Raw genomic sequence first — 18,274 nt, 5'->3', positions numbered from 1 at the left:
AAATTTTTTGAGAGAGGGAGCCTCTGTCTGTTTTAACCGGTCGAGGCTGATTTTTGACCGATCGAAACTCGTGTTTCTGGTTTTTTTAAAAAGGCAGAATAGGACTTTTTCAAAGTCACTATTCAAACTTTTTCAAGTTCCTTTCTCTCTCCGCGTTGGCTCTTGGCTCCACCATCAATTTTTGTCGTTTTCCTTCAAGATTTTTGCAAGGTTTTTGTCCCTAGAAGCCGGTAAGACCCTTTTGCCCTTCTTTTTCAAGTTTATTTCTTTGTTTTCATGCATTCTCATGGGTATTTTTGCCATCTTCAAAATTATTGGGGTTTTTGATGATTCAAGCCAATTCTTGTGTAATTGATCAATGGGTTTTTGTGCCATGATGTTATATTGATGTTCCCTATAGTTTAATTTGATCAATTTGGTGGTTTTTGAAAAATTGAAAATTCTAGGGTTTTGAATTTGATCCGAATTGGGGATTTTGTCAAATTGGCTTAAATTGACGAAATTGGCTTCTCCAATTGATGTAATTGGTCATTATTATTGTTATTCTATCATGTGCAATGATCAATTCGTCAATTTTTTTAAAAATTGATCAAGTGGTTTCTTTAATTTGGGGTTTTTGTGTTAAAAACCTTTATGTGCAAGCCAATTTTGTAATTTGAATCTTTTTGACTCAATTCACTGCACTAGCACATGCATCATGACATTTTAATTTGTTCATGCATCATATAGATTTTGTTTCTATTTTTGTTTTTGTGCTAACTTGCAGTCTGCCCTTGGTTTTGTTTTGTGGTTTTGTTCTTTCGCTCTGTGTTTTGATCCTTATCTTAGCACCATGCCTAGGAAAACTAGAGCTAATAGGACCACTTCCACTTCCTCTGAGTCTCCACCTAGAGTAGAGCTGTTTAAGAATGATAAGTGTAGAGAAGCCTATGACACCTTGAACTGTAGGCGTAAGATCTGGTCTGAGCGAGCTGTTGTGTTAGATGCGCTTGATCCGGCTATTAGGGCTAATTTTGAGTCTAGGGGTTGGTTGCCTCTCGTAAAGATAGATCATCCACCTCCGACCGCCCTGATTAGAGAGTTCTATTCGAATCTCTCTTGCCACATCTATGATTCCAACACCCTTGTTAGGAGTTGGATACGAGGTGTAAAGTTCACCATTACCCCTCGGGTGGTGGCTGAGGCTCTTGGGGTGTCGGTAGTTCGGGATGCTGTCTATCCCTATGATGAGTCACCCTCTTTAGATGTAGTCATGTCTTACATCATTGGGTCATCTATCCAGTGGGGTTCTGATCCTCGGATCACGTCCGCTGAGCTTACTGAGACTGCCTATCTCTTCTTTAGGATTGCGTGTCATTCCTTGTGGCCTATCTCTCACTTCCACACCATCCCTTTAGAGCGATGTGTGTTTTTGTACGCCTTTGCTTCTGGAGCGTCTATCAGTTTTCCTCACTTGTTCCTTCGTTCTTTGAACGAGGTTCATAGGAGTTCTGCCGTAGGGCATGCGTTGATTTATCCTATTTTCATTCATAGGATTCTGCTCTATTTGGGTCTAGATGGTTTTCCGTCAGGTGAGCCTGTTTATGTGATAGCTCCTATAGGTGCCACCTTTCTTCGTCAGAAGGCTGCTCAGTTGAGGGTCCCTCCTTCTCGTCCTAGAGGTGCGTCATCTAGTAGTGTTCCCCCTCCTCCCTCTTCTACAGGTACAGCTGTTGCTGAGCCTTCAGGTACTGCTGCTGATGCTGATGCTGCTGTTCCTCCACCGACTGCTACGGATGATTCAGACATTCGTCGCACGTTGGATCATGTCTTGACCGTTCAGGCGGCTCAAGGACAGATTTTGGTGGACGTGCTTGATGAGATTCGTGCCTTGCGTGCGGAGTTGGTGCAGTTTAGACCACCTCCCTTTTGATGATGGATATCTTGTTTGCCCTTTGGCATTTCGTCACAAAAAGGGGGAGTGCTTGTATGGTTTTTGCTTTCAGGGGGAGACTTTTTGTTTTTGGTTGGAGCTTGTGGAGTTTTAGATTGTATCTAGGTGTTTCACTGTGTACTTAACATTTTTAGCTCTTACTTTGTTTTTTATGGGATATTCATGTTAGGGGGAGTTTTATGTTTTTGTTGGTACTTTATTTGTTTCTTGTTTCAAACTGCTTATTGATTTATATTTATGAGCTATTCATTGATATATGTCTTTATTTGTGTGTTGTTTGAAATCAAGAAGTTATTTTGTTTACTTGTATTATTTCCACACATGCGGTTATGCATTTTGTTTAGTGTTTTAGGAAATATACAGGTTGATTCAATTGAGCTGCTGTCTACACTTGCAACTGATGGATAGTAGTTAGGATTGAATTTTGTTTATGAGCATTATTTTGTAAAGGGCTTTTCATATTGTAAACTTTGTGCTTCTATGTTGTGTTTTGTCACGGATTGCCAAAGGGGGAGTTTGTTAGGTTCTAAAGTTTAGGACTCTATGTATTTAGAACTCTAATTTGTATTGTTGGCAAACCATGATCAAAACAATGTGTTTAGAAGTGTTTAAAGCTAGCTCAAAGTTGTATGTCAATGTAAAGTTGGAATCGAGTGTAAAGCAGAAAGCAGTGTGGCTTTCGGCCTGGCTCAATCGATCGAAGCTTAGGCTCGACCGATCGAACATCAGGCAGATTGCTTTTTCTGCAGATTTTTCCAACTCAGCCCTAGTTGTTTTAAAACGTTTTTAGGGTTTCTTATTTGTCCTAAGTATAAAAGGCAAACCCTAGCCACATTTTAGTGTTGCTCATATTGCGGTTTGTGTAAATCTCTTGTGAGATCTAGAGGAGCTTTCCTTTACACAAATTTAGGGTTTTCAAGGAGGAGATATTCTCTACACCTTGATGATCAAAACAGTTGCTGCCATTAAAGCTTAAAGAATACACAAGCGGGGGTGCTTGTAGTTGGTGGGAATCCAAAGATAGAGGGAGTCCGTGGATTCGGAGCTTGCACGTGGTCGTGTCAGTAAGTTCTACTGGTTGGTAGCATTAGGAAGTCGAGCGGGGGTGCTTGTAAGTCCTTTTGTATGAACTTCGATTCTTTCTGATAGTGGATTCAAGTTTACCTTGAGGATAGCTAGGTCAAATCCTCCCCAGGTTTTTACCGGTTTGGTTTCCTAGGTGATCATATCGTGTGTTATTTATTTTCCGCTGCTTTGCATGATTTGATCTTTATTATTGTGATAACCTAGACTTGTTTAATTGGACTAAGTAACAACTTGGCTAATTACCTAGGTTTAATCAATTGTTTAAGGGGTCTAAAAACCATCAGAGATGATTTTGACTGACTTTGACTTTCGGTCAGCCCAGGATTGACTATAGGCATTTTGGTCAATTTGACCTAAAATGGCACTTCAAGTGCTCCGATGCTCGAACAGGTTGCACTACGTCAATCTAGATGTTTCCACGGCCCCATAGAGAAAAAAAAAATATTTTTGGAATTTTCGGGGTCTGGAAATCGAGAGCGGACAAAATATGGTTTCTATAAAGAGCATGCTCAGACATACTTCCTACTCGGGAAACTCTTTTTCGCAAGAAGATCGCTATTGGCCCGCTTTGTGCAGTATGTTGTCAAGCTGATGAAACAGTGGCTCATTATTTATGTGAATGTTCTTTGGCTAGAAATGTTTGGGCTTTGGTTTGGGGTAGCTGCAGAAGTATGGGGCAGTGGCACAAAATTTTTACCTCCTTGCTCGACAGATGGAGACAAAACTTACAGGGATAGAAATGGAGCTCTAGGCAATGGTTGCTTGGTCCATTTGGAATGCGAGGAACCGTTTTCATTTTGAAGCTTCACAGAATCACAGTCTCATCCAAGCGACATTCTCCAAGTAGCCACATCACTATTACAGGACTATCAAAGGCTAAATAATAACACTACTCAGCCACGAGCACCTGAGCGTGCTAGCTTTTCTACCTCAAGTAGAAAAATCCAATACTTAGGGTCTGTTTGGAATTCGCTTATTTTGCTGAAACTGAAAACTATTTGCTGAAAGAATTGTAGATAAAGATAAAAGTTAGCTAAAATAGTACAGTATGACTCATGAATAGTACCAAAAAGTGCAGTGGGGCCTATAAATAGTAGCAAAAATAAACTGAATAGTAAAATAAGATGATTTTTAAAGCTAGAGTCAAACGCACACTTATTGTAGCTTTGCCAAGGTTTTATAGTTTTTCTTTTGCTTTTTTACAATCTATATGTTGTATTTTTGAGGGCTGGCTGTCTTCTAGTATCTTCAGCCTTTTTGTAATCTTGAGCTTCAGTCCCTTTTTCAATATATTTCTAACTTCACAGTAATATATATATATATATATATATATATATATATATATATTATTTAAACAAAATGGGTCGATGAATAAAGAATTGCTCATAGTGCATGACATTTACTATTCGACTAAGTCAATGAATAAAGAGCTGAACAAGATATTTGGCCAAAATTGCTCAATTTTTAGTTTCACTAGAATTTACTATTCGACTCAATGCTACTGCTAAATGCTAATTTTTTTTTTGGGAATGAAACCTGATATGCTTCCATTAAAATAGCTGAAATTGAGTTACAACAAAGAGAAGAAGCAGAGTACTAGAGCCTCCCCTAACATTTAGCTCTATCAATTAAAAGAAGATGGTGTAGCATAACTGCATAAGGGGCTCAGTTCCTATCCATGTCTGGGACATCCTAGTATTTCTAGCAAACTGAGCTAACTCATGTGCCACTTTGTTGTATTGTATTCCCTTTTCTGATCTTCTACTTTCCAACTGCTAAACTAACTCAATAAACTATGTGCTCCTTGAATAAGAGGGCCCATACCTCCATGGAATGATCTTGAATTCGTAGCTTGGACAACAGCTAGACGGTCAGACTCTATAATGACCTGAGATAGCATCATATCATGAACCAAAAGGATCCCTTCCTCAATAGCAAGAGCTTCAGTTACCTCCACATCTTACCTAGCAGCCAACATATTGCTTCTTGCTGCCACCATCACGCCTCTGCAGTCACAGATCACCAATCTCACTAATAATAGCTTAATTTTGCATATTTATATCATTATTAAAAAGCATTATCATAATTATTTTGAGTTAATTCATACATTTTACAGTTGGTTTTGGAATAATACTAAATAATCAATTTTGTGCTTAATTGAATTTTAATGCGTGAATTTGTCTTTTGTAGGATAATGAAATTAAATAAATGGATTTGTGCAAAGAAGAAAGCTAATAGACTTTACTTTTACAAGGGCCATGATGAAGTCAAAGAAGGCCAACCCAATTAAATTCAAGTCCAATTAGAGCAAGGAATCAAAGGAAATTTGCACCAAATCCAAGTTTAATTCAGATTAGGATTCCAACCTGCACACCAGTTAGTATTTGGAGCATAACTTTCTGCTCAGATGTTCAATCTAGATGATTCAAGTTGGTCTGGAAAGCTAACTTAAAGGGATAAAACTATTTAGTTTACCAAAAGTCCAAATACTGAAGTTAAATGGGCTGAAAATGTCGGTTAAGTGAAGTCTAAAAACCTGAGATTTTCTCCAAACGGGAATTCAACTTGTAATAGGATTCATTGACCTATTTAAAGGCTCTTTAGAGCAAAATTCAAGAGAGAGCTGCCATAGAACATAATTTAGGTCTTCTTAAAGTTTCTCTACAGTTTTTAGAGTTTTATTTGTGTTATGGTTTGCTAGAAGCCTTGTTAAGGCAAGGGGTGGACCCAACCGTTCATTGGTATGCTCTTAACAATTATTTATTGGTTTTAATGCTTATGCTTTTATGTTTGTGATTGATTTACTCATTTAGAAAAGCGTTTAATTCAGTATAATTTTTTGATTTATCATAGACTCTGGGGACGTCAAATGCTTAGTATTCCCTACGAACTAATTCACTAGTTTTGTTTTGCCTAAAATCGATCAATTTCATGAAACTACCTTAGACAATTAATTCTTGAGTTTTTATTGTTAAATCATCCGACTAAGATCATCTTTCGTATGAATTTTAGTTGAGTTATAAAATAAATATTGTTAAGACTACAAATAAATGTGTTGTGTATGGATCCCTAAACCTTAGCACCTTAATATATTGTTATTTTCTCTCAATTTAAATTACCTTCACTAAACCATCAAAAATCTCTTCAATTAAACTCTATTATTTTAGTTTTATTCTGTTGTGGTTTGCTAATCATTTCCCCTTTTCCTATGAATTCAACCTCGGACTTACCAAGTTATTACTTCACAACAATCTTGCACTTAAGAGCATTATTTAAGTGGCGGAACTCATACTAGAAGGACTGCCATCCTCAGATGTTGCCCCATCACTAGGTTGCTTTTTGATAAAGTTTGCAGTAATAGCTCCCTTATAATCACCTTGAAGCTGCTGAGCAAACCCCCAAATCTGAGAAGATGAGAGACAAGGAGACTCATGTATTACTTGGTTTCTATTGTACCAAATCAACCCAACAGTGACAAAGAAGGTTTCCAAGTCCTGAGGAATGCCGCTGCCTCCAGAATTCTCAAAGTAGCATCTAAGATGTCAAGGTTTCCATCTCCTAGATTTATTGGGCAGGTCTGCCAATTCCACCACACTTCCTAAGCCTTACTACATCGTATCAATGCATGAGTGGTGCTTTCAAAATCTTTCCCACATAAATGGCATATTGCATCAATGCTAACCCATCTTTTTCCCAAATTCAGTAAGTCGGCAGCCCATTCATACAAGCTCTCCAAGTAAAAATTTTGACCTTAGCAAGGAGCTTTAATAGCCACATTTTCTTCCATAGTGGAGTATAATCCCAGTTGAACATTCACCCATTTTCTTGCAGATTTTAAGCTATATTCCAATTAGTTATATAATTAGAAAGTCAATTACATTGAAGGGAATATGTCCAAAAGAATTCTTGAAAACTCTTTGCATTGTATGTGTTGATCTAAGCAAGTAAGCAACAGTATTGTATTGGGAGGAAAACCAAAATTTTCCATTAATAATGATAGTTTTTAGACCCCTTAAACAATTGATTAAACGTAGGTAATTAGCCAAGTTGTTACTTAGTCCAATTAAACAAGTCTAGGTTATCACAATATAAAAGATCAAATCATGCAAAGCAGCGGAAAATAAATAAAACAATGATATGATCACTCAGGAAACCAAACCGGTAAAAACCTGGGGAGGATTTGACCTAGCTATCCTCAAGGTAAACTTGAATCCACTATCTTGAAAGAATCGAAGTTCATACAATAAGACTTACAAGCCCCCACGCTCAACTTCTTATTGCTACCAACCAGTAGAACTTACTGACACGACCACGTGCAAGCTCCGAATCCACGGACTCCTTCTTTCTTGGATTCACCACCAGCTACAAGCACACCCGCTTGTGTATTCTTTAAGCTTTAATGGCAGCAACTGAATTGATCATCAAGGCGTAGATAAATCTTCTCCTTGAAAACCCTAAGTTTGTGTAAAGGAAAGCTCCTCTAGATCTCACAAGAGATTTACACAAACCGCAAATATGAGTAACACTAAAACGTGGCTAGGGTTTGCCTTTTATACTTAGGACAAATAAGAAACCCTAAAAACGTTTTAAAACAACTAGGGCTGAGTTGGACGAATCTGCAGAAAAGCATTCTGCCCGAGCTTCGATCGGTCGAGCCTGTCTTTCGATCGATCAAGCCAGACCGAAAGGCACAATGCTTCCTGCTTTAACTCGATTCCAACTTTACATTGACACACAACTTTGAGCTAGCTTTAAACACTTCTAAACACATTGTTTTGATCATGGTTTACCAACAATACACATTAGAGTTCTAAATACATAAAATCCTAAATTTTAGAACCTAACAAATAACCCAAAGAGAGAGTACAAAGGAAAAAAATGGAGAAAGGCATTTCTCTGTTCAATGGGAGCCAAAATTGAATTCAATGTCCAAGGAATTGGAACTTTGTAGTAACAAATCTATTGTCTAAACAAAGGAACTGATGTACTCACCCAACAACATGGATATTGTCTTCCTACAAAATTGGTACTTTTGTTGAAATAAATGTATCCTAAATGAAAATATATCAAATAAATAAAGCAACAAATAAAATGACAAAGAAGTAAAAGCTAAATTAGGAGGAAAAGCAGCAGCCCTTCCTACTAGAGTCCTGATCTTGGTTAGGAACTATGATCTTGGTTCCCTTGAGAAGCCCTGAAACCCCATTGGAATCTGCGTCATCATTGGTAGCAAGGATCTTTTTACTGATGATTCGGTATATCTCTGTTAGAATAGTAAAAAATGCAGTTTCAACATTAGTGGCCTCCAGAGCTGATGTCTCCATAAAGAATAAATTCTCTCTTTGAGCAAACTCCTGGGCATCCTCAGTTGGCACTGCTCGAAGACTGCCCAAATCACACTTGTTGCCGATGAGCATAATAATGATGTTCTTATCAGCCTGCCCCCTCAGTTCCTCCAACCATCTTGCCATGTGGTCAAATGATTGACGCTTAGTCATGTCATATACTAACATAGCCCCAACTGCACCTCGGTAGTATGCACTTGTAACTGCTCTGTACCTACAAGAAGGACAGGGAAAATAAAAGCTTTAGAAGTCTATAATTTCTTATAGCAGAAACCATGTTAGAGCTTGCAATGAACAAGGCCGGGGGTTGGGGTTGTCTCTGAATTACACCCTGATTAGGGAGTTTTATATCCAACTGAAGTACGTAAGCTCAAGCAAATATGAACCAGGAGCAGAAAAGGTTTTGGTCATGCACAATTAACTATAAAGGTTTTATGCTAGTATACTATCTAATGCTTGGCACATAAGGTGGCTCTGACTAAGGTTCTCCAAACAAGCTCATCCTTCCCAACAGAAATAAAAAAGGAAAAAGCACTATTCGTCAAAGTTGCTGCTTTCAGATTCCAAATCACTCCAATCTATTATGAGCCGGCAAGTATAGACAATTAAAAAAAAAAAGTACATTTTAGCATCCAAATTTTTGGATGATGTGTGTATGTATTAGAATGAAAATATTGGATCAAAATAATTGAAATTCAAACAATTTGATACACATATCCAGCCAGTTTTCCAGTGATACAATATACAGTTTGAAATAAAAATAAATGACTAGCTTTCTTTCACTCAAAATATTCATAAGATATAACAATATTGGATCACAATAATTGAAATTCAAAGAATTTCATACCCAGTTTTCCAGTGATACAATATACAGTTCGAAATAAAATAAAAGGCGAGCTTTCTTTAACTTAAAAACAAAATAATATACTGTGTGTGTGTGTGTTGGGGGGGGGGGGGGGGGGGTGGGAGGTGGGGTGGGTTGGGTGATTGGGTGAAGGTGAGTGTGTGGGAAATTTCAACATTCACCTTCATTACAATATTCTACATCAGTTATCCAATCACTCATAAATGTGTAGATAAATTTACATTATCCAATCACTCCAATTACCAGTATATATGTAAACGCACACTCTCTTCATGCATATGAAATCCAAGAACAAGAAGAAATTAAGCAGCAAAAAGAATAAACCGACATTATAGACAGAAATTAATTTGAACTAGCTAATATGACAAAATTGACAAACCAAGTATTTCAGTGACGCTGAATTGATGGACTCCAATCCATTATAACGTGGTAAGTTATCTAGTTAGAAGATCATTGTTATATCTTTCTCCAATTGTGAGTATAACATCTCAATATAACATAAGATAAAATTCTTCCAACTGGAAAAATTTTCCTATAAGAAAAAGCAAGGGAATTTTGGATTGGAGAGCATACGAAAACTAAGCTAAAAATGAATAATTTATGTAAGCAGGACTTCCCAGTCTGTAACCGTTCAAGTTCAGAGGAAAATAATTACATTGGACAGAAGCAAAATACAAAAAGGTCGGTAGTTGAAATAGAAAGAATTTCAGTCAGATCACTCAAATGTCAAGGCAAAGTATTCTTAATAAGAGTTCATAGTTTGTCCATTGAGCTTTGCTATTGTTAGAGGAATGGAAAGGCGAAATCTAACAAATACATTAATCTGAGGTTTAAGGTTGACTTTCTCTTGAAATTATTCCCAGGGACTTTTGTTTAAGGTCCAAGCAAGAAATTTTCTAAGATGTGAAGATACAGGCTACACAAGAAAACATTACTTCAGGTCAATTAGACAGGTGAACTGTAGTGTTGGCAAGGTTGTGGGTAGTGTGATCTAACCAAGTCAACTTCTCGGCTAATAATGCAGGTCAGCTGATGCATCCCAGATACAATTAGAGCTTTCAAAGCAAAAGTAATAAATTGTATCACAGGAAACAGGGCAGTGTTTAATAATGAAGAGATTTCATATTCTAGTAAAAGATAATATGAAGCGAGAAGGGTAATTAGAACCAGATTAGCTTTCATGGAACAGAAGTGGTAAGACGTATGACATTAAAAGATGGAAGAGAAAGAATTGCTGTGCTTTTTGAAAGATTGATAGAGAGGAGAAAACAGTGCAATTCTTTTGTAATAAGCTGATATTGGTGATAACAGGTTGACAAGCAAAGATTCAGCTATTTGAGTTGTATAATAGAGTCAGCTGGTGCGCCATGCATATATATTTAGGGATCTCTCAAGCCAAGATTCAATCTTTTTGGAAGATTGATATAAAGGAGAAAACTGCAATTCTTTTGTAATAAGCTGATATTGGTGATAATGCCAGCAGGTTGACAAGCAAAGATTCAGCTATTTGAGTTGTATAATAGAATCAGCTGGTGCGCCATGCGTTTATTTAGGGATCTCTCAAGCATGTTGCCATGACTTGTAGAGTATCCTAAGTACCTCAGGATTCGCATCACCCCAGTTTTTTTTTTTTTTTTTTCCAAGCAAGTAGTATCAAAGAAATGTCACGATTGTGTATAGAATTCATAAACTCCAGACTTGCAAACAAAAATATCATCTAAACAAAAATATATTGCTCACATTCCAATTGGCAATAGCTAAAGTGAAGCCCACAGACAATGTAACTTATAGATCACTTTCTGAAGCTACTTTCTAAGACACTAAATCTACGCAAAATAGTCTAATACGTAACTCTGGTAGTACTTATCACCAATAACAAAAGTAGCCGTTGGTTTTAGTTTCTACTGGGTGGAAATTTAAACAACATTTATCAATGACAAAAGATCCTCGGACACCAAAGTGGTATACATCTTAATAAGCAAGATAAATAAATGTTCAATAAAGAGCATTAAATTGATGAGGAAGACCACTCAAAAATAAACTATAACTTAATAATACCTTGATCTGTTGAAACATCTTCCTCAACCCAAACAACCCATTCCTAGACGTAGCTTATTGAGTAAACCGCTATTTAAAAAACCCAAATTTAAGTTAAGCAGAGATCAATCAATTCACCACTCATAGAATGCCAAAATTAAGTAGTTATTGTTAGATCTATGGTTAAATGATTAAATTCACTATTTATTAACAACTTAAAACTTTTTCTAGAATTAGTAATTTATGTAGTATTAGAATAAGAGGTCATGTTTCTCAAAAAAAAAGAAAGAAGAAAAGAATAAGAGGTCCTGAGTTAGAATTGGCAATCCTTAACTCTCATTTAAAATATTAAAAATCTAACATGTTGGACTCTATTTATTAAGGAAAAGTTTGGACCTACACAGGAAGCAAAGCATTAGAATTATAGTTAAACTAGTCGCTAATCTGTACTATGCACGGGAACCTATCTATTTGTGAGGTAGATTAAAATAATTTTATAAAAAATTTAAGAAACTACACCATTGTATGATTTGCTCTTATATGACTTTAATTTGTGTTACAATTTGATGAAGAATTCATTACTTGAACATGAAATGGCTTAAAAAAAATTACTGCAAAAAAATAACTTAAAAATTCAGATATTAAAACTTCTGAAAGGCCAAAAAATATTAAAGAATCAGATAAGTCGCTGCTTAGAAATTATTGAAACAAAACAAAACATGTATGACTAAATAATAGAGAAATATAAGAGAAAAATGGGTAACATTTGAAAGAATAATTTCAATTATTGCAAGTTTTTTATCTTGTAAAAAACGGCTAAAGAGAGTTTGGTGGTAAATGTACAAAAATTACTTTTTAAAAAATACATGAAAAACCATAAAATAAATTTTTTTTTTTTTAAACAAAGTAGAGGAGAAGAAAATAACATAAGAAGAGCTCATACCTCTACTCAGCTTAAAAATAATAATAATAATAATATTGGGGTTTGTTTTGCTTTTATAGTGTTCATGATTAACCTTGCAAATTTGGAGATAAATTATCAATGTTTGAGTTTGAGTTTAAGTTGGACTTGCTAGAAAGATAGAGTTTCACTTCTTATTAAGTTTGGATTTAACAAAAATCATTTTATTTTTTTTTAAATGATAATGATGAGTTTGAGTTTAAGTTGGACTTGTTAAAGAAATAGAGTTTCACTCCTTGTTAAGTTTGGACTAAACAAAAATAATTTTATTTAAATAAAATGATAATTTTATTTAAATATTGTGCTGATATGGAAAATTGTGAGAGTTTCAGAGATTTCGGTTTTATATATATGACTAATCTATAACCTGTACTATGTATGGGAACCTACCTATTTGTAAGGTAGATTAAAATAATTTTATAAAATCTTAAATTGATTAAGAAATTACACCATTGCATGATTTGCTCTTGTATGACTTCAATTTGTGTTACAATTTGATGAATAATCATTGCTTAAACATGCAATGGCTTACAAAAAAATTTGTCAAACAATTTCAAATACTGCAAAAAAATAACTCAAAAATTCAAATATTAAAAATCAGATAATCCACTACTTTGAAATTATTGAAACAAAACAAAATATATATGACTAAACAATAGAAAAATATAAGAAAAAGATTGAGTTACATTCAAAAGAATAATCCATAGCTATAACTATTAAAAGGGAATCAAAAGTTCAGAGCTTACAAATTATAGATAAAACATATACAACAGATAAATATAAGAGAAAGATGTGTTACCATCAAAAGATAATTCAGATGTTAAAACTTTTGAATGACCAAAAAATATTAAAGAATCATAAGATTTACTTCCTATAAATTTTTGAAAAAAAAAAATGTATATGATTACACAATAGAGAAGTATAAAAGAAAAATTGATTACCTTCAAAAGAATAATACATGGTATAGTCATTGAAATCTACAAAACATGTTCAAATATTGTAAAAACTAACAGTGTTAAAACTTCCAAAACACCAAATAAAGATATATAAATAAAGAATAAGTTATTGAAACAATTCAAAAATATATGACTATTCAAAACACAAATATAAGGGGGGAAAAAAGTGCACGAACCCATAAAGTAATATGTTTTAAATTTTAATAGGTCTAAACTTTAAACGATGAAAATAAATCATATACTATCATAGGCGTAGGGTTTGGTGATTCGTGTACGAAAATCACTTTTTAAAAAAATACATGAAAAACCATAAAATAATTTTTTTAAAACAAAATAGAGGAGAAGAAAAGAACAAAAGAAGAGCTCATACCTTTAATCAGTTTAAAAAATATATATATTGGGGTTTACACTGCTTTTATAGTGTTCATGATTATCAACGTTTGAGTTTGAATTTAAGTTAGACTTATTAAAGAGATAGAATTTCACTCCTTGTTAAGTTTGGACTTTGACTGTTGAGTTTTACTATTTTCAATTGTAAGCATAGGACACCACCTCCGGAGTTATTAGGTAAACACAAAACTCATAACCTTAGATAAATCTAATACAATTAGATCATATCTTCTAAAATAATAGGACTACATAAGTTGATAAGTTCGAATAGTTTGCACCCTATCATAAAATATCACGTTAGTGAAGTAGAATAATAATAATAAAGAGGGAAAAAAGAGAGACCAATTTCAATATAAAATTATTTTTTAAGAAAATAATTTTGTTTATGAAAATTACTTTTAAAAAAATACATGAAAACCATGAAAAAAAAAATTAAACAAAGTAGAGGAGAAGAAAATAACATAAGAAGAGCTCATAACTCTACTTGGCTTTAAAAAAAAAAAAATTTGGGGTTTGCATTTCTTTTATAGTGTTCATGATTAACCTTGCAAGTTTTGAGATAAATTATCAACGTTTGAGTTTGATTTTAAGTTAGACTTGTTAGAGAGATAGAGTTTCACTCTTTGCTAAGTTTGGATTAAACAAAAATAATTTTGTTTAAAAAAAATTATGAGTTTGAGTTTAAGTTTGACATGTTAGAGAGATAGAGTTTCATTCCTTATTAAGTTTGGACTAAACAAAAATAATTTTATTTAAATAAAATGATAATTTTTTGTTTAAAAAAAAAATGATGAGTTTGAGTTTAAATTGGACTTGTTAGAGAGATAGAGTTTCACTCCTTGTTAAGTTTGGACTAAATAAAAATAATTTTATTTAAATATTGTACTGACGTAAAAAATTGTAAGAGTTTTAAAAGTTTCGGTTTTATATATATACTAGTATTATGCCCGTGTGATGCACGACTTAATAAAAAAATCATATGTAAATTAAATGCCTTGATAAAAAAAATCATACATAAATTAAAAAATATATTTTGAAGTTAAATATAGATTATAAAAATAAAAAATTATTTTAATTAGAAATGAATGTAAAAAAAGGGGGTTTGTTTATAAAATACGCTACTAATTAAGTAGTGAGAAACTTGAAACTCTAAATTAATTATCCTAATACATAATATATGTAGTGTGTTTGAATAAAATATATTGTACATCATTAGGTAACCACCACAACATGTCTCTCTCTCTCTCTCTCTCTCTCTCTCTCTCTCTCTCTCTATATATATATATATATATATATATGAGAATTATTTATAAAAAGAAAATAACTAATGATTTAGAAAGCAAGCCAACATATGAATCTACATTTCTTTAAAAAGTTTAAAATTTTGCCCTTCCAAATTCATAAAATGGAAGTTCTAGGCTTGTAGCTCATAATAAGAGTAATAAGAGTTAGACAACACAAAGTATAGAAAGCAAAAGGTCCTATAAACAATATAAGACGCAATATATATGCGTACACATACCAAAGACATACACTCAAAGAAAATAACATTTGTAGATTTACCTAAAGGCTCTATTTATTATTATCATCGAATTTATTGCTCCTTACTCATGAATTAGAATGCAGCTTTGTGAAGAAAAAAATGGAAAAGAAAAGAAATACATACCTGTGTAGCTAGAGGAAGAGATGTTTCCTTGGGGATTCAAGGATTCACAGTTTGGTGTGAGTTTTATTCCACTAAGAAAATATATATTATAGGAGAAGAGGATATATTATAGAAGGAGAAGATAAGAATAAAGAAAAACCTATTACATATAAAACACTCTTTATGTAATTACATTTTTTTTTTCTTGATAAAATTATATTTGTGGTAGTAGTGTTATATATTTGTGGTAGTAGTGTTACTTCATTGTCTCTAAAAAAAAAATTCATATCCACAATTAAGCTTTTGTATTTATCTAAAAAAATTAATAAAACATTAGAGAAAAAGTTGATAAGAATAACTTCTTCTTCCTCTTTTTTTTTTTTTTTTTTTTTTTTTTTTTTTTGAGAAAGTTGATAAGAACAATTAGGTTGTGATGTTTCTATCTAAAAAAATGACTAAAATTTTTTAGTTGATAGAGTTTAACTTAAACTCAAACTTATGCCTTCCGTTTCATATTGTATGTTTAATTTAAAAAAAAAAAAATTTGATGTAGTTTTTTTTAGGGGTTTCTTTTAATGCAGTTTAGGTAGGATAGTTACAAAGCTATCCCATAAAAAAAAATGAACAACACACACACACACACACACGTGAAAAGAGGGAAAAAATTGATATCTAGAATTTGGATTGTAATCAAATTAGGATTTTTATCAACTTTGAAATTATAAAAGAAGAAAAATTATATATATATATATATATATATATTTTTTAAATCTAAAAATCTAAAAGAATTTCTATAATTTGGTGAAGCCACTTGGTGCAATCATAGTTTTTAAGCCCAATTTTTATTATATAGTATATGATATAAATGATTTTTTTTTTTAAGGAAAATATGATATAGATGATTAGATTCACAATTTTCTAGTAACTTAAGCTTATGAGAGAATCGAAATTTTATGAGATTAGACCCTTTTGTAGTTAGTACTCTAGTTATATAATGTATTGTAAACCCAGTTTAAAACACTATTATTATTTTCATGTGTGTTCTAATAAATATTACTGTTTACTTAAATTAAAAAATAAAAAAATAATAAAAAACTTACTATTAATTTCATATCTTTTTGTTTTGAGCAAACATATCCCTTAAGCCTTAGAACAACGCACTTGATCCATTACCAGGCACATTAGATCCAGTCCTATTCAATTCTCAATTCCAGGTTTGTAACTTAGTGCAAGTACTACAAAAAAGAAAATGTCTATGGAGATCAATAAAATGATTTCAACATAACCATATATACAAATTTTGATTATTAAAAAAAAAAAAAAAAGGCATGGCATTGACACACCTCTCTTGGCCAGCAGTGTCCCAGATCTGCGCCTTGACGGTCTTGTTATCGATGACGAGTGTCTTCGTCTGGAACTCGACACCAATAGTGGCCTTAGAATCCACACTAAACTCGTTCCTGGCAAAACGAGCCAGCAGCTGGGTCTTTCCCACGGCCGAGTCTCCGATCAACACCACCTTGAACACGTAGTCGATCTTCTGGTTATAATCTCCGTACAAGTTCGACATCCTCAAACCACAATCAAATCCCTCTCAAAAAAAGGTAATGACCCTTTCAGATCAATCATATATAATACATACCATATATATATATATGGAAAATGCTGTATGAAAGAAAAAGAAAAATGGGTATTGAAATTTAGGATTTGGATTCGATCAGCAGTCGTTGGACCACTTGGATGTGATCATGGATTTGTTTCAAGGTTTCTTGTGCTTTGTGTTTGTGTCTCTGTAATCTGTAATCTGTTGTTGTAATTTTTTTGTATGGAAAGAGAGAAGAGTTGGAGGAAAAGGATGGGAAAGAGTCAGGGAAAGCCAACGGCCTGTGCGGGGTCCATTTAACCGTTTTCTTAGTATGAGAAACATTTAGTTGTGTCGCAGGTACATGACATGCATGAAGTTGGAAAATGTATGATTTATTTATTTATTTTTTTTGATGGGGTATGATTTTTTATTTTAGTACAAGAAAAAAAAAATAAAAGCAATAAAATCTCATTCTAAACATTTTTTTTTTTTTTTTTTGAAAACCCAATCAAACTTCTTTCATTTAAAAAAGTAGAATCAAAATACAAAGCATCACGAGCCGGTGGTGGCAAATCTTCCAACCACACAACTTCCTCATCTAGGACATTAGCGTAACAAGCTAAGGAATGGGCCACCGAATTGGCACTATGTCAAGTACAACTAAAGGACACACAACGAAGTCCTGCTGCTAGACAACCAATATCATCATAAATCACCCCCAGACAAGATCAATTTGGAGTAGTGGAGGTAACAGCTTTCATAACCATCCAATTATCCCCTTCAACAATCAACTCCAAGAACCCCATATCTATAGCAAACTCCATTGCTTTCCAGCATGCCAAAGCTTACGCCTCCTCACTGTCAGCCACAGTTGCACCCCTTGCCGATAGAGCTGCCATAACTTCCCTAGATGCATTGTGAATCACCACTCCTACCCTTGATCCACTTGCAAATGTAGCAACATCAAAATTCAACTTATACAACTGACTCGGTGGAGGCTTCCAATTTTGAAGAATTCCAGGGGAGACCAAACCTACTGCAAGTGAACTTTAGGCTTCTCTGAACTCCCTTAAAAAATCTGTGGCTCTCTTATTTAGCTACCCTGGATGTTGCATACTTCCTCCGTGTAAAAGTGAATTCCAACAATGCCAAATGAGCCAGCTTTGGACTAGAAATGCCTCAAGTCCCTCATTTGATAGTTTGGCCATCAAAAATTGAAAAAGCTGCAAAAAATCATCCTTCTCTCCTCCACACTTCTATATTCGAGCAGTAGACCCAGCCCAAACATCTTGAGCAGTGCTACATTCCTACATTGCATGGATCACAATTTCCGGACACAGTTGACATATTCCACACCTATCCTCTGTCAAAACTTGTCTTCGAACTAGGTTCACCTTTGATGGCAAAATATTAAGGCAAGCCCTCCATCCAAAAACTTTAATTTTGCTAGGTACACAGAGTTGCCATAGCC

General features: G+C 33.9%; 1 protein-coding gene across 1 annotated transcript; it reads right to left on the bottom strand.

Moving 5' to 3' along the window:
- Window positions 1-8,133: 8,133 nt before the first annotated feature.
- On the bottom strand, window positions 8,134-16,788 carry LOC126690883 (ras-related protein RABA4d). Its single transcript, XM_050385998.1, has 2 exons — window positions 16,562-16,788; window positions 8,134-8,578 (listed from the first exon to the last, which is right to left on the bottom strand). Exons 1-2 carry the CDS (start codon window positions 16,786-16,788, stop codon window positions 8,134-8,136), a joined length of 672 nt encoding a protein of 223 aa, XP_050241955.1.
- Window positions 16,789-18,274: the final 1,486 nt, after the last annotated feature.

The sequence above is a fragment of the Quercus robur genome, chromosome 7, assembly GCF_932294415.1.
Source record: "Quercus robur chromosome 7, dhQueRobu3.1, whole genome shotgun sequence".
Lineage (NCBI taxonomy): Eukaryota > Viridiplantae > Streptophyta > Magnoliopsida > Fagales > Fagaceae > Quercus > Quercus robur.
The sequence above is the reverse complement of the archived record's forward strand: the minus strand, read 5'-3'. Positions and strand labels throughout refer to the sequence as shown.

Coding starts and splice junctions, on each gene's coding strand:
- LOC126690883 (XM_050385998.1), bottom strand. CDS start 16,788: ATGTCGAACTTGTACGGAGATTATAACCAGAAGATCGACTACGTGTTC. Junction 8,579..16,561: donor GACACTGCTGGCCAAGAGAG/GTGTGTCAATGC, acceptor TCCTTCTTGTAG/GTACAGAGCAGTTACAAGTG.